The 26,509-nt window shown below is 39.8% G+C and overlaps 1 protein-coding gene across 1 annotated transcript; it reads left to right on the plus strand.

Annotated features, from left to right (window-relative positions):
• On the plus strand, positions 1–26,509 carry GHSR (growth hormone secretagogue receptor). The gene is made up of 2 exons (XM_075338552.1): positions 1–1,238; positions 25,738–26,509. The coding sequence occupies exons 1-2, from the start codon at positions 425–427 to the stop codon at positions 26,040–26,042; spliced, it is 1,119 nt and encodes a 372-aa protein (XP_075194667.1). The 5' UTR covers positions 1–424; the 3' UTR covers positions 26,043–26,509.

Here is a 26,509-nt window from a genome sequence, read left to right on the forward strand (position 1 = left end):
ACAGCATAGGAGAGATGAGACCTGACCACAGAGAACTCTGCTCCTATTGCTCTCCAAGTTTCTGCAACCTTTCTGTGGAGTATTTATAGGACAAGACCCTTAATGAAGAATTCCCAAGGAATTATGTTTTTTGCAGCAGAAATTCAAGAAAATATCTCTTTCCTTAAGTCATTATTTTGTTCAGAAAATCTACCATAAATGGAATTCGAATCTTAATTTTTCCTTGGATGAAGCGTAAAGTGCGGACCTCAGTGCCTATTATTTGGGGAACATAAGATCACTTTATAAAAGGTGATAGGTTGTGCACCAGCTTCTTCAAGATTGCACCTGTACATGATATGGTCGCTATCTGAATTTCTGTAAAGGTCATCACATATTTCTCCAGTGGAAATGAAGAAATGTCATATGCTCGTTTGGAAGCTTCATGGTGAGAATATCCCCCGACTTTATTTATGGCCAGGTGAGAACCATGTCCAGTGAAAGATATTCAGATAATATAACTAAGGGTTACTACTACTATAATTCTACCTGGCCAGAAGACCCCATTTATCTTTTCCCAGTTCCAGTCCTTACTGGAATAACTGTGGTTTGTGTTCTCTTGTTTATTATTGGGATATTTGGTAATATCATGACTATGCTAGTAGTGTCTAAGTACAAGGATATGAGGACTACAACTAACCTGTATCTCTCTAGCATGGCATTCTCAGACCTCCTCATCTTTCTCTGTATGCCCCTTGACTTATACAAGCTCTGGCAATACAGACCCTGGAATTTTGGAAGCCTCCTCTGTAAGCTGTTCCAATTCATCAGTGAAAGTTGCACTTACTCTACAATCCTGAATATCACAGCCCTAAGTGTGGAGAGATATTTTGCCATCTGTTTTCCTCTGAAGGCTAAGGTGGTCATCACTAAGGGCAGAGTGAAACTGGTGATATTTGTTCTTTGGGCAGTATCCTTTGTCAGTGCAGGACCTATCTTTGTCTTGGTCGGTGTTGAACATGAGAATGGAACCAATCCATTAGAAACAAATGAATGTAAAGCTACAGAGTATGCAGTCAAGTCTGGGCTCCTCACAATCATGGTGTGGACATCAAGTGTCTTCTTCTTCTTGCCTGTCTTCTGCCTCACTGTTCTGTACAGCCTTATTGGTAGGAAATTGTGGAGAAGGAAGATGGACTCTCTAGGACCAAGTGTCTCTCACAGGGACAAGAATAACAAACAGACTGTCAAAATGCTAGGTAGGAATGCCATTTGTGATATTTATGTGTTGTGCTTTATAACATTTCATATATTACAATTTACTGTCACTGTAAGAGAAATCTCATGCTCACCTGAACATCACATGTACAAATGGTAAAGATGTACCCGGTGTTCATTGTGAGGACAATCACAACAGATTATATGGCTTTCATGGGTCATATGAGGATTTTATGGTTTGTTGATGTAATCTGCAAAAACAGAACATGAAATAATCTTTATCTCACTTTTTTATATTTATTACCAGAGACTAATCTGCCACTATCATCTAGTGCTCTCTCTATAAGCTATTTATTTATTTTACTCACTTATATAGCACCATTAATTTCCACATCACTTTACAGACATCATCATTATCCCCATTGGGGCTCACAATCTAAATTCACTATCAGTATGTCCTTAGAGTGTGGGAGGAAACCGGAGAACCCCGGAGGAAACCCACCAAACTCGGGGAGAACATACAAACTCCTTGCAGATGTCTTTGGTGGGATTTTCACATTGGGGCTCACAATCTAAATTCCCTGTCAGTATGTCTTTGAAGTCTGGGAGAAAACCGGAGGATCCCACACACAGTGAGAACATATAAACTCCTTGCAGATGTCCTTCACGGGATTACCTAAGGACCCCAACGCAGCAAAGCGACAATGCAAACCACCGAGCCAACCTTTATCTCTTTTTTTCTATGTTCAGTGTATAAAGTTTTTGTATTGTATTTGGCTACTTATTGGCACAATGACAGAACGTCTTTACAGATTTTTTTTATGCCATTTGAAAAAGCATGTAAATACTATCTGCAGTTTCAATGACCTGGTATGATCTTTTTTCATGCATTTTAATAATGTTTTTTGAAACATAGCTGCAAATCTTTTTCGAAGTGTTTATAAAGTTTGATAAAGAAAAATGTCTTAAAAACCCTTATCCTAGGGCATGCTGCGTTTTGCAATAAAGACCATAAAATCATAAAGCAAACACTAAGGATGCAAATTATCGACTTTACCTGGCCACTATGTAAAATCAGCTAAATTCAAGGTGTAAAACCCAGCAAAAGTAGCCATCAGCTTCATTCTATGGTCAAAATGACAATAACGCTAATCATAAAGTATCAAATAGTTGTTTTTCAAATAAAAATGTTTAGTTGTGGTTTCCATGGTGAGCAGTAATTGGTCCCCCCACCATTCAGTGAGCTTTCATCTTATTAGGAGTCTGTGACTCCTCAAAGAAAATAATCTTCCCTTACGCTTTAGTTATTATGATTATACCAAAAATATAAAAATTGTATTCTGCTTATAAATATTGGAAAACATTGGCGCTCCTATAGGAGAAATAGCTTAAACTGTGCTACAAGTGTTTACAACTGTGTAAACTTATTTTGTGTGTTTATGGAGATGGCGTAAATCCAGTATAAAACTGAATGCTAATGAGAATATACAATTCATGGCTACTCTAAACAGAGCAAGCACAGGAGAGTCATGCCTGGTGGTGACGCAGTACAGTAAATCGTTAGAGACAGTTCACATTGCTCGCTTATGACCCTCCAGATAGAGTAAGGCATATTGAGAATTACCAGTTTCATTCAATGTAATATCTTAAGATTTTAATTCTGGGTTTATCCTCATGGGTGTCATTTGTAGTCCCATTCATCAGGAATACAATGCCAAAACTGCAGTGGACGCTGACTTAGTGCACCTAGTGGGTAGGACTCCATCATTAAACATGTCATGGACACTTAATACGACTAGAGATATTTAGGATATCAATCCTATTATTGTATCTTATTTATCATTATTATGATTAAAAGATCACAATATTAATGTCACTTTAACAATTTGCTTCCCTTACCTTCATATCACATGGACTATTGCAACTTTGATCAGATGTTCCTCCTACAATATTTCCCAGAGCAAATTCCATGCGGATCCTCTTTGACCCTTTGCAAATACAAAAGTATGAACAAACTTACTATGTTATTATTGCTGTATTAAAGAGTAACCATCGTTTGATTATTTTTTTTTACATATATCAATAAGTGCACACGGAATTAAGAAAGTTTGTAATATATCTTATCAAAGAAATCTGCTTGATTCTCCTCCTTGACTGATTATTCAGACTCTAAATTATAAGCTCATGGGTAAAATCTGTCTTCAGTGAATCAGACTTTCCCATTACAGTCCTGAGATAGGAGATGACTGTTGGTGCACATAAAGTTCTATGGAGAAATTTCAGGAGAATTTGTTCTGTATCTGCCTACAGCTTCTCCTTCACCCCCTCCCCAAAAGCACCAACTGTCATCTCCTATGTCAGCACCGGGGAAATCAGTCTTTATTTAATATAGATTTTGTAGGCTTTACCCATGAATTGCGAGTGAGAGATCAGTCCAGTAAGAGAAGGAAGGACATTTCTCTGCTCAGATATATTACAAAGTTTCTTATTTTCACTTGTACTAATGACTGATTAAAAAAAAAATAAAACTATGGTTAGTCTTTAAGAGGACAGTTCTTTTATTTACTCTAGTAGTGGTCTGGGAGAGCTGTATATGTTACATGGCACCAACATCTGCTAGAAATATGGGTAACACAAAGACGCATCACCTCTGAGTATATTTAAGTTACGGCATAATAAATAATAGGGATTATACTTCTAAAGGCGGGTATCTGAACAACACCCTCATTAGTAACTTCAGTTCTCAGTATGTCCGAAACATTCACATTTTCTTTTTTTTTAGGACTTTCTTTTGTATTAAAATGAGTCAGTGACCAGATTTCACAATATAATCTATACACATTATTGAACAGATTTATTAGACCTGATGTACCTTGTGTACTTACATTATTTATCAATATCAGAATAGCTACATATTCCCTTTTTTTTCATGTTTCATATTAAATATTGATTTTAAAATAGTAATTTACACACCACGATAAACCTGTGCACTTGTATATAAATTAGCTATTCCTATGGCACTGACTCATGGCTGGCGTTGGGGGGGTGGAAAAGGACAAACTGGTCGATTGCGAATGGCCCCCACTCCTTTCGGGGACCCCAAAGTCGACAGAGAACCTACACTGATAATATCATTACAACCATTAATAAAATAAAAAAAAAATATAAAATATATACTGCAATATATATATATATATATATATATATATATATTTGGTATTGCTGCATTTGTAAAAGTCCGATCTGTCAAAATATAAAGTAAATTAATCCGATCAGTAACACGCTGTAAAGAGAAAAAAAATCAAACTACCAGTATTTTGGGTTTTTTTGGCTGCCGCAACATTGCGATAAAATACAATAAGAGGTGATCAAATTATCATATCTACCCCAAAATGGTATCAGTAAAAATGTCAGCTCAGAACTCAAAAAGAAGAAACTTAACCCTAGATCCCAAAAAATTAAAATGTTACGGGACTCCGAATGTGGTGACAAAAGCAAAGAAAATATTTTTTTTTTTTTTTTTTTTTTTTACAAATTTCAGATTTTTTTTCCACCACTTAAATAAAAAAAACAAAACTATATGTGTTTTGTATCTGCGTATTCGTACTGACCTGGATAATAATCTTGTGAGTGAGGTCAGTTTTACCATATAGTTAACAAGCTAAATAAAAAGAACTCAATTTTTATGCAATTTCAACACACTTGGAATTTTTATCCCACGATGTGGTAGAATGAATGACTTCATTCAAAAGTACAACTCATCCTGCAAAAAATAAGTCCTCATATGGCTTTATGGAAGCAAAAATGAAAAAAAAAAGTTATGGCTCTTGAAAGAAGGCAAGGAAAACAAAAAAAAAAAACACGGAAAATCACCTGGGGATGAAAGGGTTAAAATTGTTGTAATTGCCTGATAATAGCAGCATTAGAGCTCCCTGCAGGCTTCATTCTTCGGTTATTCATGATGGGTTTACTAACAAAAATAAAAAATAATTATATCTATGAAGTGTAATTGGGGTTCGGATAGCTCCATAGTTCCTAAATTTGTAGACAATTATCAGGCAGGCAGAACTTACAAGGCATTAAGGCCAACATTTCCACTAGTGACCCCATAACAACACAAGACAGGAAGTCTTGTCATAGGGATTTTGGAACATCACAATGGTGCTTAATAATTCAAATGCAACTTTTTTGTCTGTGTGTCTCTGTGTGTGGTGGAGCCTAGAATGTATGAGCTCTTGGGGTATATATGTGAAGACATATATGCGCTCTGAATACATCTGTTTGTGCTGTGTGTGTATATATATATGTGTATGTATATTCTTGGTGTATACATGTATGTGTGCTATGTGTGTATACATATGTGTGTGTGTTTGTGTATGTGCTTGGTGTATACTTGGATGTGTGCGGTGTGTGTATATATATATGTGTGTATGTAGTTGGTGTAGACATACCTGTATTCTGTGTGTGTGTATACATATGTGTGGATTTTTTAGTATATGTTCTCGGTGTATATATGTATCTGTGCTATGTGTTTATACATATGTGTATGTGCTCAGTGTATACATGCGTGTGAGCTGTGTGTATACATACAGTACAGACCAAACGTTTGGACACACCTTCTCATTCAAAGAGTTTTCTTTATTTTCATCACTCAGAAAATTGTAGATTCACATTGAAGGCATTAAAACTATGAATTAAAACATGTGGAATGAAATACTTAAAAAAGTGTGAAACAACTGAAAATATGTCTTATATTCTAGGTTCTTCAAAGTAGCCACCTTTTGCTTTGATTACTACTTTGCACACTCTTGGCATTCTCTTGATGAGCTTCAAGAAGTAGTTACCGGAAATGGTTTTCCAACAGTCTTGAAGGAGTTCCCAGAGATGCTTAGCACTTGTTGGCCCTTTTGCCTTCACTCTGTGGTCCAGCTCACCCCAAAGCATCTCGATTTGGTTCAGGTCTGGTGACTGTGGAGACCAGGTTATCAGGCATAGCACCCCATCACTCTCCTTCTTAGTCAAATAGACCTTACACAGCCTGGAGGTGTGTTTGGGGTCAATGTCCTGTTGAAAAATAAATGATGGTCCAACTAAACGCAAACCGGATGGAATAGCATGCCGCTGCAAGATGCTGTGGTAGGCATGCTGGTTCTGTAAGCCTTCAATTTTGAATAAATCCCCAACAGTGTCACCAGCAATGCACCCCCACACCCCCACACCTCCTCCTCCATGCTTCACGGTGGGAACCAGCCATGTAGAGTCCATCCATTCACCTTTTCTACAAAGACATGGTGGTTGGATCCAAAGATCTCAAATTTGGACTCATCAGACCCAAGCACAGATTTCCACTGGTCTAATGTCCATTCCTTGTGTTCTTTAGCCCAAACAAGTCTCTTCTGCTTGTTGCCTGTCCTTAGCAGTGGTTTCCTAGCAGCTATTTTACCATGAAGACCTGCTGCACAAAGTCCCCTCTGAACAGTTGTTCTAGAGATGAGAAGGTGTGTCCAAACGTTTGGTCTGTACTGTATATGTGCTTGGTGTATACATGAGTCTTTGCTATGTGTGTGTGTTTGTATGTGTGTGCTTGGTGTATATATGCATGTATGGTATGTGTGTATTTATATGTCTTCTCGGTGTATACATACATGTATACACAAATAGCAGGTATGTATGTGTATACATAAGTGTGTATGTGCTTGGTGCATACATTAGTATGTGCTATGTGTGTATACATATATGTGTATTTGTGTGCATGTATATGCTCAGTGTATACATAAGTGTGTGTATGTGTTTGGTGTATACATGCCTGTGTGCTGTGTGTATGCTATGTGTGTATACATATATTGTGTGTGTATGTGCTTGGTGAATACATGTGTGTATATATGCTTGATGTATATTATGTTGTATACCGTGTGTGTATACATATGTGTGCATAACACACAGTGTTTGTGTCACATATTGTATGTAGTATCCATGTATAAATCCCGGATGCAGAGATAATAGTTCATAAGTGTAAATATGTCGGCAATCACCTAACGAACGAATAAAATGCTGCTCATTCATCGGTGATTGGATTGTTTATGGGGAACACAAATCCTTGTTCTCAGCAGCACATCGGCCGACGGCAATCTCAGACGTGCTGCTGATAACATGATCCTGTATGGCGGCAGATTGATCTATTCGTGATCGTTCTGTGCCCATCATTCTTCGTCATCCAGTGTAAAGAGGCGGGGAACAAGCGCTGAAGGACATGAATATTGGTGATCGCTCATTACCAGTCTACACTCAGCCCATGTAAATGTCACCTAATGTCTGAGTGTGATGGTGCAACATGGGAGCATTTAGGCCCCACCTTAATCTTTTGTCCAGGGTCCCACTTTGCAGACAACCTGCCCTGTCCTGACCCCTGAGATCTTCGCTGACTTCAGTGAAAACGTAATAAACAGGATTCATTATTCCTTTCTGATCCCATAGCGTCCCCTGGAGATAAGCAGCACATAGTGTCTGGTGGCCACTTATTTCCTGTTCTGTTGAAATAGCAGCCGCATTCGATGAACTGTTATCATGTGTGATTTTTCCTTTATAGTACCATGAATGTCATTACTCTAAGGTCATGCTCATATACTGCTGTAAGTGACCGCAGGGGCCTAATGCTGAATGTAGTTAATTGGATTTATAATATGGTGTCTAGAACACGCTGCTTTATAGCATTGCAACATTCCCAATCATTTCAATGAGGAAAACTATAGCACCTAAAACCATGTGTTACATGTTGTACCCTGCAGTTTTCTATAGTTTCAATATGTTCATATAAGGCTAGGTTCGCACACTGCGTCTTTTTGACGCTGCGTTTTTGGCTATGTGCACACGGTGCGTTTTTCTCGGCGTTTTTGCGCGTTTTTCGGGTGCGTTTTTGGCCTCAAAACTGCATGACTTTGCTTCCCCAGCAAAGTCTATGAGTTTTCATTTTTGCTGTCCCCACACAGCGTTTTTTTTCAGCTGCGTTTTTGTGGTGACCACAAAAACGCAGCATGTCAATTATTCCCGCGTTTTTCACTGCGCTTTTCATCCATTGAGTTCAATGGGATGTTGAAAGACGCAATGAGAAACGCAAATAGCTGCGTGTTGGTGCGTTTTGGTGCGTTTCTAAGACCAAAAACGCAGCTATAAACGCAGGAGGTGGGTAGTAAAGTGACGTGTACAGGAAGAGGATTCCTTCTGTCAGTATATACAGAAGCGTGAATCCTCCCGGTACCGTCACCGCCGCTTCCACCTCCCGTCCTGTGCATGTATGCTGCCGTGCGGCGCCATGTCTGGGCGGGAGGTGGAAGCGGCTGCGAAAACAAAAGTTAACAGTAGAAAAAAAAAAAAAAGTTATACTCACCTGTCTGCAGCCTCCCGGTGCCATGCCCGCTCCCATCTCCTCTCACGGTATCGCCGCTCCGGCTGTGTGCAGACGGCCGGGAAACCTCCGATGGATGCAGGACCTGGCGATGGATCACATGATGCTGTCACCTGACACATCAGGTGATCGTAAGTATCGCGGTGACGCGGGCGCCCGGCCGGTATCAGCGGATGCGTCAGGAGACTTCATCCCTGATTACCGGCAGCTGCTGCAGCGATCGGACAGGATCAGACTCCCGCCCCATCGCTCCAGGAGATGCCGGTAATCAGCACATAAGTGAGTATTATTTTTTTTTTTTTTTTGCACCGATGCATCAGCTGATTGTATAATCGGCTTTTATACAATCAGCTGATGTGTGATGGGATTCACATCCTGGAACCTGACATCTGATCGCTTTGCCTTCCAGCAAACCGATCAGATGATATTGGATCCGGATAGGACGGCGCGGGACCCTAACCCAGGATTACTGAGGAGGGGGGTTTATTTCAATAAAGATGGAGTCACTAATTGTGTTGAGTTTTATTTCTAATAAAAATATTTTTCTGTGTTGTGTTTTTTTTTTATCTTTACTAGAAATTCATGGTGGCCATGTCTAATATTGGCGTGACACCATGAATTTCGGGCTTAGGGCCAGCTGATAATATACAGCTAGCCCTAACCCCATTATTACCCGGCGAGCCACCCGTCACCAGGGCAGCCGGAAGAGTTGGATACAGCGCCAGAAGATGGCGCTTCTATGAAAGCGCCATTTTCTGGGGTGGCTGCGGGACTGCAATTCACAGCGGGGGTGCCCAGAAAGCATGGGCACCCTGCACTGTGGATTCCAATCCCCAGCTGCCTAGTTGTACCCGGCTGGACTCAAAAATTGGGCGAAGCCCACATCATTTTTTTTTTTAAATTATTTCATGAAATTCATGAAATAATTTAAAAAAAAAGGGCTTCCCTATATTTTTGGTTCCCAGCCGGGTACAAATAGGCAGCTGGGGGTTGGGGGCAGCCCGTACCTGCCTGCTGTACACGGCTAGCATACAAAAATATGGCGAAGCCCACGTCATTTTTTTTTTTGGGGGGGGGCAAAGAAATCCTGCATACAGTCCTGGAAGGAGGATGCTGAGCCTTGTAGTTCGACAGCTGCTGTCTGCTCTCCTGCATACACTATTGGATCGAGGATGCTGAGCCTTGTAGTTCTGCAGCTGTCTGCTCTTCTGCATACACTAGTGGAGAATGAACACATTGAAGAAGGAAATGACATCAGACCTTTTTTTTTTTGTTCACTGATAAAAAACGCAAAAGGATGCAGTGAGCAAAAACGCAGCAAAACGCAGCAAAAAAACGCACCAAATCGCGGCAAAACGTGTGCGTTTTTTGCCGCGTTTTTTCGACGCAGTTGCGTTTTTGTGCGTTTTTAGCGGCCAAAAACGCACAAAAACGCAGCGTCAAAAAAACGCAGCGTGTGCACATAGCCTTTTTGTGCGTTTTTGGCCGCTAAAAACGCACAAAAACGCACCTGCGTCGAAAAAACGCATCAAACACATGCGTTTTTGCCGCGATTTGGTGCGTTTTTGGCTGCGTTTTTGATCTCTGCATTTTTCTGCGTTTTTCCAATGCATTGCATGGGGGGAAAACGCAGAAAAACGCAGGAAAGAACTGACATGTCCATTTCTTTTTTTAACTCAAAAACGCAGGTAAAAAAAACAGATGTGTGCGGACAGCAAAAATGAAAACTCATAGACTTTGCTGGGGAAGCAAAGTCCTGCAGTTTTGAGGCCAAAAACGCACCCGAAAAACGCGCAAAAACGCCGCGAAAAACGCACTGTGCGCACATAGCCTAACTTAGTTGTTTTGTTGTTTTGTTTTTTTAAACCAAACTAGAATTGCAATTACAGACAAATGTGCATGATAGAAAGTGCATTTCTCTACTGCATGATTCCTGTGGCACCATTACTGTTGTATGCGAATATATCCTGACAGGCCCCTCATGATGCTGAATGGCCAGCCATGAAATAGGGTAAGTAATCTGTTAGGTGATTCATGCTGCCCGATCTGGGCAGCATGTATTGGGCATTGCCTGTACAATGTCAGCCATATATGTTTGACCCTGAAACGCTGTGGCGTTTCAGAGAAAAAAACGTACTTGAAAAGCCGCCGGGGATCAGGACTTCACTGTAGATGAGTCGGACCGGTGGGCCTCTGGCAGCTTTTTTCCATTCACTGCCCTGCATTGACAGGTCTCTACCTATATGCGCATGTAGGACCGACCAACTACAACATGGATTCGGTTCATGGGAGCTTTTAAAGGGAATCTGTCACCAGGTGTTTTCTACCTCATCTGACAGCAGCATAATGTAGGAAGAGAGAGCAGAGCAGAGCTCACAAAGATAACCCCACCCCCAGCTTTCTGTATACATTGTCTATTGACAGTGAGCTGCTTATCAGAGTAGGGGGTGTGGTTGGACAACTGCTTACGCACCATGTAGTCCAGGCAGTAATAATATCTTGGTAATAAAACTGTCATTATGTGGAATAAACAGCACATGACCTAATAAGTGATACTGCATAAATCTGTGTCTCACCCACAACGTCATGCTGCCCTCAGATTACATTGTAAAACTCTGTTGACAGATTCTCCTTAAAGTATGTTTTTCTCTGAAAAAATTTCAGCATCAAACATATGTGGCTGAAATCGTACACCAGTACTTAATACATGCAACCCACGCATTGGGCAGCATGTATCAGCTGTCAGGTTTGTGTTAAATGGACTCTGAAAGTGTATGAGTAAGGCCACATGGGGATCTACTGCGATCCTCGCATGACACTCGGCTCACGCTGGCAGCACAGAGGGAGCCGAGTGTCATGCGAGTGTCGCTGCGACTGAGGTCTGATCATGCGATCAGACCACAGCTGCAGGGGGCGGGCCAACTCTGAGGAGGGGCGGGTTGGCACTGCGGATGGGAGGGAGTGATTTATCTCCCTCTCTCCTCCGTTGCTGGATATTGCCATTCTCGCCCTGCACTCACGGTACACCGGTGTACTGCGAGTGCAGTGCGATTTTTCTCTCGCCCCATAGACTTGAATGGGTGCGAGAGAAACAAGACTCACATTACAATTGCAGCATGCTGTGATTGTACTCTCGGTCCGATTAGGGCTGAGAAAATAAGCGCTCATGGGTGCTGGGACATAGGCTAATATTGGTCTGAGTGGAATGCGATAAAACATCGCGTTCCACTCGCTCCGATTTTCATGCCGTGTGTCTTAGGCCTTAGGTCTCCTGCACACAAGTAACGTTTGGATTGGTAACAAACAGATTTTGAACACTTTAATACATTTCAAATGATACAGTACATGCCCACCACCATAGCAAGATACAGTCCAAAAAATCTATCAGGATTTTTTTAAGTCAGTTTTGCTGTTGCTGCGCTACATTACACCAAATATATTTAACTGTTCCACAATGTTTGACACATTTGTTGCATTTTTGAGTACGACACTTCTGTCTACAACTGGTTTCTCACTTTTTACACCACCATTTTACTGAAGTTTGCTATTTTTTTATGCAGCTTTATATATAGTCACAATTCATAAGCCTGTCTTAATCCTAAGGCTATGTGCGCATGTTGCGTAATTTCATGCGTTTACGCTGCATATTGCACTGCAGTGTAAACTTATGCGTCCTGCGTCCCCAGCACAATCTATGAAGATTATGCATAATCCATCTGCACATTCCGTTTGTGAGCGCAGGGATTTGCATGTGGAAATTTGGATCAAATCGCTGCGCTCAAAAAAGTAACATGTCACTTATTTTGTGCGCTTTGCATGCTGCTCCCACTCTGTCTATGGAAGAGGCAGCCATAGCGCATGAAATCGGCATCTATTCTGTAGACACACTGCATCCATTACACAGTGTTTCTGCAGTGATTAGAAGCGCACATGCACTGTCAAACCGCTGCAGAATATTTGTCACGGCAGTACGCAACATGCGCACATAGCCTAAAGCGGGCTTTACACGCTACGATTTCACTACAGCGATCTCGTTGGGGTCACGGATTTTGTGACGCACATCCAGCCGCTGTAGCGATGTCGTAGCGTGTGACTCCTAGGAGCGATTTTGGATCGTTGCAAAAACGTCCAAAATCGCTCCTCGTTGACATGGGGGTCCGCTGCCAGTTATCGCTGCTGTCGCAGGGGAGAAGTTGTTCCTCGTTCCTGCAGCAGTGCACATCGCTACATGTGACGCCGCAGGAACGAGGAACATCTCCTTACTTGCCTCCGGCCACAATGCGGAAGGAAGGAGGTGGTCGAGATGTTACGTTCCGCTCATCTCCGCCCCTCCACTTTCATTGGGTGGCCGCTGTGTGACGTCGCTGTGACGCCGAACGGACCGCCCCTTTAGAAAGGAGGCGGTACGCCGGTCTAAGCGACGTCGATATGCAGGTAAGTATGTGTGACGGGGGTGCCAGATTTTGTGCGCAACGGGCAGCGATATGCCCGTTTCACACAAACGATGGGGGTGGGTCGCATGCTAGCGATATCGGGCCGGATATCGCAGCATGTAAAGCCACCCTTAGGCTGAGTTCAGACAGCTATGTAAGAAAAAGGGAACAGTTACGTTAGAAAAATGAGGACACAACTGGCAACATGTGCAGTTCTGTGTGCATGTCCTTATAGCGGAGGGTGGAAGACATGCTTGCTGTTTCCAGACACTAGTTGATAACCCAGACCGGACTAGTGCATGCCTCGATTTCTATGTTAAAATTTGCGGTGAGCACTGACACAGATTACCGTTCAGTGTGCTGCTCATTGCACAGATGGCTGTTGAACAAGGCCTTATCTGCACACTCTGAATACATGCACTTTTAAAAAGCAGCAAAATAGAAAAAAAATCACACATTTTTCCCAAAAAACTTTTTACAATAAAAAATTGTCTCAAACGCCTCTACATAAAAATACACAGAGTTACATGGTGACCAAAATGTACGTAATAAAAACACTTAGCTTATATGTATTTATTTCTATTTGTCTGTTGGTCATATAAAGTATGGATGTTGTGTTTCTCGTTGATATGGCTATATCCAGTACAAATATAAATGTTTTTATTAAGTGCATTTTCTACTGTATTCTACACACTGTATTCTAATGTACTTTATTCAATTTAGAGGACTCTAGTAAAGAAGGAAGTATTATTCTGCTACCAGTATCAATACAAAATACAACCTGAATGAAAACATAATTGTGTCCATTTATAGCTGCACGGGAAACATGGACAGGTTCATATGGGTTGTGTTTATTTAATGAAAGAATAAAAGCAGCTGCCTATCTATCCCTTTATATAGTATCTACCTATCCTTCCCTTTATATATTTATCTATCTATCCTATCTAGCTATCTATCCCTTTATATAGTATTTATCGATTCTATATATCTATCCCTTTATATTGTATCTATCTATCTATTCTATCTATCCCTTTATATAGTATCTATCCTTCCCTTTATATAGTATCTATCTATCCTATCTATCTATCTATCTATCTATCTATCTATCTATGTATCTATCTATCCTATCTATCCCTTTATATAGTATCTATCTATCCTTCTATCTATCACTTTATATAGTTTCTATCTATCCCTTTATATAGTATATATCCTTCTATCGATCCCTTTATATATTATCTATCTATCCTTTTATCAAGCTATCCCTTTATTTAGTATCTATTTAGTATCCCTTAATTTAGTATCTAAAATTAAATTAATTAAAACATTAATAATTATCTATCCCTTTATATTGTATCTATCTATCCTTTTATACAAGATCTATCCCTTTATTAAGTGTATAATTAATACAAAGGACCGGCACTCCAAATCTTCTGAAATATTTTTGTAGTTTATTCCATCATAATCATAATATACAGGCGTAAATACGCGTTTCGGTTAATAGTGAGCCTTTTTCACATCTATAGATTAAATGAATGCACACACATATATATACACACAATGAGTGGATTACTTCCTTTGTGACTGACCCACCTATCTCATCTGCATACTAAATTAATTAGTTAATTTATTAATCAAATTTCCATATATGTTTCTCATTAGAATTCAAACTGAAACAAGAAGATTCACTGAGATGATGGTTCAACCACAATTACAAATGGATTTAGACATATAAAGAACCAATAGTTGAACAACAGCCTAATAAATCAAAGGGTTAATTTTTTCCCTTTGCTCAAAATTACATAAATTTGACATTTTCCATGTAAATTAGTACATCTTTAATATTGCAAATACACTGTCATTACATGTCAAGTATATTTTTCCTTGATTTTAATAAGTCGCATTTTTCCTTTTGAAGAAAAATTAAAAAATAAAAATAAAAATAAACTGTGTTGCATCAATTCAATATTTCATTATATGTATGGCTGTGTTACAAAAAACAAGTTACATCATAGTCCCTATTCAGTCCCAGTGGATGGAGAGACTGCAGTCGGTGTATCCAGTATAGCTCACGCTGCTTCAATGCCCTGACATGATCTCCTCCTCGCCTGGGCTGCGGGACTTGCTCCAGGATCTGATAACGCAATTGTGACACATTGTGTTTGTGTTCAGCAAAGTGCTGCAGTACCGGTAATAAAACATTCTTTTGTCTAATGGTGTATTTATGGTTGGAAAGCCTCTCTTTTAGTTTCACAGTTGTTTCCCCGACGTAGATAAGACCGCAGGGACACTTCAGAATGTAAACTATGTAGCTACTGTCACAAGTGTATTACCCTCTTATCTTAAATGATTCTCCCGTGCGGGGGTGATGAAAGGAGTCTCCCTTAATGATCCCTGAACAATGTACACAATTAAGACAAGGGAAGGTGCCCATCACAGGAGTAGATAAGAAGGTTTGTGCTAATTTACTTTTACCACTTAGATCTGCTCTTACAATTTTATCTCTCAGATTCTGCGACCTGCGGTGACAGATTAAAGGGGGCAAATTGAATTCTTTAATTTTTGGATAGGAATTAGATATTACATTCCAATGTTTGCGCAGAATGCGATGTATAAACACTGACCACGGGTGATATGTGTTAATAAACGCCATGCGTTTCTCCTTTTTCTTTACAACAGGTTGTTTAGATATTTGATCTTTTAATAGGGCTTTGGGATACCCTCGCTGAGAAAATTTTTTAGACATTTCCTCAAGTCTTATTTCACATAACTGAGGGTCAGCAACGATTCTGCGTACCCTCTGGTATTGTGAATAGGGCAATGAATTCTTTAAATGTGGAGGGTGGTTACTAGAAAATAATAACAAATTGTTCCTATCTGTTGTTTTTTTATATAAATCTGTAGTCAGGGTGTTGTCAATATCCTTGGTAACCAACACATCCAAAAAACTAATTTTTTCACAAGAAACCTCCATAGTAAAATTTAATTCTACCCAAACTGTACTAAGTTCTTGAACAAAAACCTTTAGAGCTCGAATGTCGCACCTCCACACGCAAAAAATATCATCTATAAATCTTCGCCAAAATAAACAGTGTTTTTTAAAAAAATTATTTGAATAGATGAAATTATCTTCAAACCAAGCCATATAGGCATTTGCATACGGAGGTGCGACATTCGAGCCCATCGCGGTCCCGCACCGCTGTTTGTAAAACGTGTCTTGAAACAAAAAATAATTTTCTTCCAAAATAAGAGATAATAGATCCAGAAACAAATCTTTCTGTGTGTCAGTGTGATTGGACGATTGTAACAACCACTTCACAGCCCTTATTCCTTTGCTATGTACAATGGACGTATATAAATTGCAAACATCTAAGGTGACTAATAAATCATCATCACTGATTTTAAGATTTTTAATGTCATTCAGAAACTGCGAGGTATCTAATAAAAATGACGGTGTAGACTTTATAAGAGGGGTAAGAATCTTTTCTAGGAAGATAGCTGGTGCTGACAAGATGGAATCCGTCAGTGCCACTATCGGCCTCCCGGGCGGTTTTTCCAGCGATTTATGCACTTTTGGCAGTGTATAAAGAATTGGGGTAATAGGATGTTTATTAATTAAAAAGGAAACTGTTTTGTCATCAATTGTTTTTAGGGCTGAATATTTACCCACAATCTGCTCTAATTTTTTGGTGATATCAAACACTGGATTATTTTTCAAAATTTCATAAACATTTCTATCTGATAATTGTGACATAATTTCTTCTATGTACGCTATTCTATCCATTACCACCAAACTACCCCCCTTATCTGCTGGTTTAATTATTAGGGACATATCCTCCTTGAGAGATTTTAAAGCTTTTCTTTCTTCCTTATTAAGGTTATTATAATGACACAAAGCCCCACTTTTGAATTTTTTAACCATTACATCTACATCCCTCTGAACTAAATTCACATAGGTTTCAATTGGGTTAAACGACTTTAAAGGGTTCATACTACTCTTAACCCTCAAACCTAAATTGTGAAGAAAAATAGTGTCAGATGTATTACCTTCAGATGTAGTAGTATCTCTGTCTGAAAATTGGGCGCATAACCTCAAGGAACGAAAAAATTTTTGAAGATCAATGTCCAATGCAAAAAAATCAAAATTAGTAGATGGACAAAAGGATAATCCCTTAGATAAAACTCGTAGTTGATTTGAATCTAAGGATTTAGATGATAAGTTCAGGACTAGGGATTCTCCCTGACATGTGCTCGAGTCCGTATTGGATCCGCGACGTCTCCTATGATGGCGTCCGGCTCTCCTAAGAGGTCTCGTCGGGTCCTTCGTTTTCGCCCTAAAAAAGGAGCCCTGGATATAGTGGTGGACTCGCTGCCAGATCCTGAGGATTGAGATCCCGTACGTCTGTTTCCCCTGAATGAAAAGGGTTTTGCAGTGCCTGATGAGTCCTGCCATCTGTATACCCGTTTATAGATATAATCCTCTGAGTCTCTGATATACTTGTTCCTCTTCTTCTGTTCAATCTCTTTCTTTAAATCCTGCTGGATCTTATTAATTTTATTCTTTAATGAATCAAGTTCATCAGATTTCAAAGAGTCTTTTAGCTGGACTTCAATTGCTGCAATTTTGTCTTTAGATTCCAAAATTGCTGCTTGTAAGTGTTTTATAGTTAATATCATCAAGTCCATTGAACATTTATTTAAGATGTTGGCAAATTGAGTACAATATTCAATATTATCACAAAAGAAAGTTGGTCTAAGGTTAACCCTTAGTCCTCGTGGAATTTTCTCAGTCCTGTGATATTGAGCGAGTGTGGCTGCATGCAGTTCATATGAGGTCAAATGTCTCACCTCTTTTTCCCAGTCTCGTCCTCTCCACTCAGATGCTGGGATATTCAGAAAATCCGTGGAAGTAGCCACAGTGGCAAGTATATCACTAGCCTGTTCAGTAGTAAATGAAAGCGTTGTAGGATTCATGGATTCAATCTGGTGCTCGTCTCACTGGAAGAAGGCCAGGGAATATACAGAAACAGAAGTTCCAGGCGGCACACAATCCTTCAAGGTGCACGTGTCCAAGGAAGGCATCCACAGTATAATTAATACAAAGGACCGGCACTCCAAATCTTCTGAAATATTTTTGTAGTTTATTCCATCATAATCATAATATACAGGCGTAAATACGCGTTTCGGCTAATAGTGAGCCTTTTTCACATCTATAGATTAAATGAATGCACACACATATATATACACACAATGAGCCGAAACGCGTATTTACGCCTGTATATTATGATTATGATGGAATAAACTACAAAAATATTTCAGAAGATTTGGAGTGCCGGTCCTTTGTATTAATTATACTGTGGATGCCTTCCTTGGACACGTGCACCTTGAAGGATTGTGTGCCGCCTGGAACTTCTGTTTCTGTATATTCCCTGGCCTTCTTCCAGTGAGACGAGCACCAGATTGAATCCATGAATCCTACAACGCTTTCATTTACTACTGAACAGGCTAGTGATATACTTGCCACTGTGGCTACTTCCACGGATTTTCTGAATATCCCAGCATCTGAGTGGAGAGGACGAGACTGGGAAAAAGAGGTGAGACATTTGACCTCATATGAACTGCATGCAGCCACACTCGCTCAATATCACAGGACTGAGAAAATTCCACGAGGACTAAGGGTTAACCTTAGACCAACTTTCTTTTGTGATAATATTGAATATTGTACTCAATTTGCCAACATCTTAAATAAATGTTCAATGGACTTGATGATATTAACTATAAAACACTTACAAGCAGCAATTTTGGAATCTAAAGACAAAATTGCAGCAATTGAAGTCCAGCTAAAAGACTCTTTGAAATCTGATGAACTTGATTCATTAAAGAATAAAATTAATAAGATCCAGCAGGATTTAAAGAAAGAGATTGAACAGAAGAAGAGGAACAAGTATATCAGAGACTCAGAGGATTATATCTATAAACGGGTATACAGATGGCAGGACTCATCAGGCACTGCAAAACCCTTTTCATTCAGGGGAAACAGACGTACGGGATCTCAATCCTCAGGATCTGGCAGCGAGTCCACCACTATATCCAGGGCTCCTTTTTTAGGGCGAAAACGAAGGACCCGACGAGACCTCTTAGGAGAGCCGGACGCCATCATAGGAGACGTCGCGGATCCAATACGGACTCGAGCACATGTCAGGGAGAATCCCTAGTCCTGAACTTATCATCTAAATCCTTAGATTCAAATCAACTACGAGTTTTATCTAAGGGATTATCCTTTTGTCCATCTACTAATTTTGATTTTTTTGCATTGGACATTGATCTTCAAAAATTTTTTCGTTCCTTGAGGTTATGCGCCCAATTTTCAGACAGAGATACTACTACATCTGAAGGTAATACATCTGACACTATTTTTCTTCACAATTTAGGTTTGAGGGTTAAGAGTAGTATGAACCCTTTAAAGTCGTTTAACCCAATTGAAACCTATGTGAATTTAGTTCAGAGGGATGTAGATGTAATGGTTAAAAAATTCAAAAGTGGGGCTTTGTGTCATTATAATAACCTTAATAAGGAAGAAAGAAAAGCTTTAAAATCTCTCAAGGAGGATATGTCCCTAATAATTAAACCAGCAGATAAGGGGGGTAGTTTGGTGGTAATGGATAGAATAGCGTACATAGAAGAAATTATGTCACAATTATCAGATAGAAATGTTTATGAAATTTTGAAAAATAATCCAGTGTTTGATATCACCAAAAAATTAGAGCAGATTGTGGGTAAATATTCAGCCCTAAAAACAATTGATGACAAAACAGTTTCCTTTTTAATTAATAAACATCCTATTACCCCAATTCTTTATACACTGCCAAAAGTGCATAAATCGCTGGAAAAACCGCCCGGGAGGCCGATAGTGGCACTGACGGATTCCATCTTGTCAGCACCAGCTATCTTCCTAGAAAAGATTCTTACCCCTCTTATAAAGTCTACACCGTCATTTTTATTAGATACCTCGCAGTTTCTGAATGACATTAAAAATCTTAAAATCAGTGATGATGATTTATTAGTCACCTTAGATGTTTGCAATTTATATACGTCCATTGTACATAGCAAAGGAATAAGGGCTGTGAAGTGGTTGTTACAATCGTCCAATCACACTGACACACAGAAAGATTTGTTTCTGGATCTATTATCTCTTATTTTGGAAGAAAATTATTTTTTGTTTCAAGACACGTTTTACAAACAGCGGTGCGGGACCGCGATGGGCTCGAATGTCGCACCTCCGTATGCAAATGCCTATATGGCTTGGTTTGAAGATAATTTCATCTATTCAAATAATTTTTTTAAAAAACACTGTTTATTTTGGCGAAGATTTATAGATGATATTTTTTGCGTGTGGAGGTGCGACATTCGAGCTCTAAAGGTTTTTGTTCAAGAACTTAGTACAGTTTGGGTAGAATTAAATTTTACTATGGAGGTTTCTTGTGAAAAAATTAGTTTTTTGGATGTGTTGGTTACCAAGGATATTGACAACACCCTGACTACAGATTTATATAAAAAAACAACAGATAGGAACAATTTGTTATTATTTTCTAGTAACCACCCTCCACATTTAAAGAATTCATTGCCCTATTCACAATACCAGAGGGTACGCAGAATCGTTGCTGACCCTCAGTTATGTGAAATAAGACTTGAGGAAATGTCTAAAAAATTTTCTCAGCGAGGGTATCCCAAAGCCCTATTAAAAGATCAAAGATCTAAACAACCTGTTGTAAAGAAAAAGGAGAAATGCATGGCGTTTATTAACACATATCACCCGTGGTCAGTGTTTATACATCGCATTCTGCGCAAACATTGGAATGTAATATCTAATTCCTATCCAAAAATTAAAGAATTCAACTTGCCCCCTTTAATCTGTCACCGCAGATCGCAGAATCTGAGAGATAAAATTGTAAGAGCAGATCTAAAGCTGGTGTCACACTAAACGACAGCGACAACGACGTCGCTGTTACGTCACCATTTTCGGTGACGTAACAGCGACCTTGTAAGTCGCTGTTATGATCGCTGCTTAGCTGTCAAACACAGCAGAAGCAGCGATCATAAGGTCGCTGTGCTACATGTTCAGAGAGCAGGGAGCCGCGCTTAGCGCTGGCTCCTTGCTCTCCTGCAGCACACATCGGGTTAATTAACCCGATGTGTGCTGCAGCTACATGTCACAGTTCAGAGAGCAGGGAGCCGCGCTTAGCGCTGGCTCCTTGCTCTCCTGCAGCACACATCGGGTTAATTAACCCGATGTGTGCTGCAGCTACATGTCACAGTGCAGAGAGCAGGGAGCCGCGCGCACTGCTTAGCGCTGGCTCCTTGCTCTCCTTGCTACAGTATACATCGGGTTAATTACCCGATGCGTACTGCAGCCACATGTCACAGTGCAGGAGCCGGCGCTGGCAGCAAGAGCGGAGGCTGGTAACCAGCGTAAACATCGGGTAACCAGGGAAAGGTCTTCCCTTGGTTACCCGATGTTTACGCTGGTTACAGCTTACCGCAGCTGCCAGTGCCGGCTCCTGATCGCTTCATTTCGTCGCTCTCTCGCTGTCACACACAGCGATGTGTGTGTCACAGCGGGAGAGTGACGACCAAAAAATGAAGCTGGACATTCAGCAACGACCGGCGACCTCACAGCAGGGGCCAGGTCGTTGCTGGATGTCACACACAGCGACAGCGACGGGACGTCGCTGCAACGTCACAGAAAATGGTGACGTAGCAGCGACGTCGTTGTCGTCGTCGTTATGTGTGACACCAGCTTTAGTGGTAAAAGTAAATTAGCACAAACCTTCTTATCTACTCCTGTGATGGGCACCTTCCCTTGTCTTAATTGTGTACATTGTTCAGGGATCATTAAGGGAGACTCCTTTCATCACCCCCGCACGGGAGAATCATTTAAGATAAGAGGGTATTACACTTGTGACAGTAGCTACATAGTTTACATTCTGAAGTGTCCCTGCGGTCTTATCTACGTCGGGGAAACAACTGTGAAACTAAAAGAGAGGCTTTCCAACCATAAATACACCATTAGACAAAAGAATGTTTTATTACCGGTACCGCAGCACTTTGCTGAACACAAACACAATGTGTCACAATTGCGTTATCAGATCCTGGAGCAAGTCCCGCAGCCCAGGCGAGGAGGAGATCCTGTCAGGGCATTGAAGCAGCGTGAGCTATACTGGATACACCGACTGCAGTCTCTCCATCCACTGGGACTGAATAGGGACTATGATGTAACTTGTTTTTTGTAACACAGCCATACATATAATGAAATATTGAATTGATGCAACACAGTTTATTTTTATTTTTTCATTTTTCTTCAAAAGGAAAAATGCGACTTATTAAAATCAAGGAAAAATATACTTGACATGTAATGACAGTGTATTTGCAATATTAAAGATGTACTAATTTACATGGAAAATGTCAAATTTATGTAATTTTGAGCAAAGGGAAAAAATTAACCCTTTGATTTATTAGGCTGTTGTTCAACTATTGGTTCTTTATATGTCTAAATCCATTTGTAATTGTGGTTGAACCATCATCTCAGTGAATCTGCTTGTTTCAGTTTGAATTCTAATGAGAAACATATATGGAAATTTGATTAATAAATTAACTAATTAATTTAGTATGCAGATGAGATAGGTGGGTCAGTCACAAAGGAAGTAATCCACTCATTGTGTGTATATATATGTGTGTGCATTCATTTAATCTATAGATGTGAAAAAGGCTCACTATTAGCCGAAACGCGTATTTACGCCTGTATATTATGATTATGATGGAATAAACTACAAAAATATTTCAGAAGATTTGGAGTGCCGGTCCTTTGTATTAATTATACTGTGGATGCCTTCCTTGGACACGTGCACCTTGAAGGATTGTGTGCCGCCTGGAACTTCTGTTTCTGTTTATTAAGTGTATAGCTATCCTTCTATCTATCTATCCCTTTATAAAGTTTCTATCCATCCCTTCATATAGTATCTATCCTTCTATCTGTCCCTTTATATAGTATCTATCTATCCTTCTATCTATCCCTTTATATAGTATCTAGCTATCCTATCTATCCTTTTATATTGTATCTCTCTATCCTTCTATCCCTTTATATAGGATCTATCTATCATCTTTTATATAGCCCATACAGCCATTAGGCCACATGGGTATATAGTATCCCATCCGAGAGCATCAGACGCGATATGCTAATGACCCCCGGACTCCTACTCTGCTGAGAGTGTAAGCCAAGTGACAATATACTGTGATGTGATCTGCTATCAGATCACAGCTGTAGAGAAGAGGGAGCGACTAATCTCCTTATCTCCTCCATTATCAGCTTATGCGATTATCGCACTGCACTCCCATGTAATGTGAGTGCAGTGCGATGTTTCTCTCGCACCCATAGACGTGTATGGGTGTGAGTGAAAATGAATCGGATTCCACCCGCAACATGCTGCAATTGTTTTCTTGGTCAGATTATGGCTGAGATAAGAATTGCACATGGGTGCTGCCCCATAGAGTAGCATTGCTCCAAGTGGAATGCAATTTTTTTTTATCGCATTCTATTCACTCTGTTTTACTCACCGTGTGTCCTTACCGTTAGAGAGTTACAGTTCCAATATGTTGCCTTTTTGGTAGGATCAGGGGAAGGCAGAGAAAAATTATTACATCTTACAATTATTCTAACTTAGAAAACAGTTTCCATATTTCTGCATGCAGGCTCTCAAAAATTTTGGATATAACTATATAATTAGTTTATGAATAAACATATGGTTAGTAAATTATTCCCATGACCATTTGTATAGTAAGTTTGAGTTTTATTTTTAAACATGAGAACACATATATAATCCACTGGTATTTTCATGTTTTTTTTATGGCTTGTGGCCCACAGAAAAGAATCAGAGAAATGCTTTACATATACTGGAACTGAAGCACATAACTTGTTTAGTCCAATATTAATATTTGGCCGAGTATCCCAAACAACTCTATGTACCCTTCATTTATCGTCAAGCTATTTTACACTGTGCACCAAAAACAAATACCAATGCAATGGAATAATCACCTAGAATACAATTTTATTTAATAAATGTATCTGATCTACTGGAGACAAAAAAGGAACTTGTCACCATGAAAAAGCAGTCAAATCTGCTTGTATCATGTAACAGTGCATGGAAAACAGAGCAGAGTGATATATAGTTTTGTGAGAAAACATGCAGTATAACCTGTTTTTTCATCATTTAATGTGTTGTGGGGTTTTGGGACAAATGGGCAGTCCTATCAGTGATTGACAGATAACAGCATTCACGCTTATACAAAGAAAGCTGTCAGTCACTGATAGGACCGTTCACTGGATGAAAATCCTAGAAAGAGCAGAGGATTTAATGGTTAACTCACAGGTTATACTGAATCTTCTCTCACAAAACTAATATATGAGATTGCTCAGCTCCCCCTGCTCTATAGCATAGTGCCTGGAGACTTGAATGTATTTTCATGGTGACAGGTCCCTTTAAAACCGGGTTCCCCAACTCCAGTCCTCACGGCTCACTATCAGTGCAGGTTTTCAGATGTTCCTTAGCATTGCTCGGGTGTTGGAATCATGACCTGTGCAGGTGATTATCACCTGTGCTATAGTAAATAAATCCTGAAAACATGCACTGTTGGTGAGCCATGAGGACCGGAGTTGGGGAACCCTGCTTTCAAACACCCAGGACAAGGTAATATGCACTAACTATCATTCAAGATATAATGCAAGTATGTAAAAAATAAATATTTAAAACACAATGGTGGATGAGTAATAACCTCAGTTCAACAATAACATAACAATTAATCACCTATTAAAATATGTACAAATTGACACTAACAATGCACTACCCACCAAACCCATATGTCTTACTTTGCTCTGATTTGCTAACAAAACTCACCCCTTCTAATGAACTGGTTTACAAAAAAAAATGACAGCACATGGCTGCCACTTGTGTTACATTCACTTACTATCCGTGTCATAGACATGTGAACAAGGTCTTAAAGTCCATGCAAAGGCCTTGGGTCTTCTAAGAAATGTAGGTTGGTCTTATGCTTCTGTTTGGTTGCGGGGAGAATTCTTCTATAATATGGCATACAATGCGCCTCTATTAGAGTTGAGCGAGTACCTAACTATTAGTACTCGCTATACTCATAACGAATATTGTCTAATACTCGCGTATTCGTTCGGAATAGTGTGTTCAATGCAAGTCAATTGGGAAAACTCACTAAGTAATGCACTATTTGCTACTCGCACGAATAGTACGGCATTCGGGTTACTTGCAAATTTTTCCCCATTGACTTGCATTGCACATGCTATTCGGAACGAATACGCGAGTATTAGACAGTACTCGTTATGAGTATAGCGAGTACGAATAGTTAGATACTCGCTCAACTCTAGCCTCCATATAAAAGCAGAAGTATAGAGGTGTACAGTAGGGGTCAATGGCCGTCTATGGGTGCTGTACAACACAGTTATAGAACCATGGGCATGGGCCATTCACCGTTATAGAAGGAGCCTTTCAAAAAAAATAAAAAGCAGAGGTAGATGAAGGTGGGAATTCCCTGCCACAAATTGACTGTCACAGTGAACACTATGGGGTGGGATTAGAAATGACTATTTGACCTTGTGTTTAATACCTTTCTGTGTCTTTTTTTCAGCTGTGGTGGTGTTTGCCTTCATCCTATGCTGGCTACCATTCCATGTGGCCCGCTACCTGTTCTCTAAATCCTTTGAAGCAGGATCCTGGGAAATTGCTCTTATCAGCCAGTATTGTAACTTGGTATCTTTTGTGCTTTTTTACCTGAGCGCTGCCATTAACCCTATTTTGTACAATATCATGTCGAAAAAATACCGTGCAGCTGCCTGCAGACTATTCCGGCTAAAGAAAGTCTGCAGAAAAGCACCTTACGCAATGAATGATGAAAGTTCACCTGCCTGGACAGAGTCCTACGTGAGCTCGTGACAGGAGACATCTGTACAAGGTTCTGCCTTCTGCCTAACAACACTGAAGCCATACTATTCCAGGAACACCTTGTAGGATCCATAATTGTGCTGTGTTTAATTGTAAAACACAATAGTATCTCAGGATTAAAGCGCTGTCTATGTGTGATGGAAAGCCCAGCCAGAGCTTTGCACCAGTCAAAACTATAATATCCATTCCTATTTTCAGAGTTATATTTTCCTCAGTGAAAAGCGATATCTTTTATATTGGTTTCTTGGAAGGGTGCTCAAGGCAAAAAGGTTCTCATGTGGGGCTTTCATACGTTCATACTGCATTTATTAAGCTATAACCTTTGTGTCCAAAGTGCTGCCATGAACTGTCAGTTTTCTGTAATACATTGTACTGTTTCATGCACTCCCAATGCTTGGTGTCCAAAGAATAATGGTCCTCAGTACAGTATGAAGTTTTATGTCATGTGATAATAGTGA

Source organism: Anomaloglossus baeobatrachus, chromosome 3 (assembly GCF_048569485.1).
Source record: "Anomaloglossus baeobatrachus isolate aAnoBae1 chromosome 3, aAnoBae1.hap1, whole genome shotgun sequence".
NCBI classification, from domain to species: Eukaryota; Metazoa; Chordata; class Amphibia; order Anura; family Aromobatidae; genus Anomaloglossus; species Anomaloglossus baeobatrachus.

Excerpts from the sequence above, each read along its gene's own strand:
- GHSR (XM_075338552.1), top strand. The coding sequence starts at position 425 with ATGGTGAGAATATCCCCCGACTTTATTTATGGCCAGGTGAGAACCATG. Across the intron at positions 1,239-25,737 it reads ACAGACTGTCAAAATGCTAG|CTGTGGTGGTGTTTGCCTTC; the intron begins GTAGGAATGCCA and ends TCTTTTTTTCAG.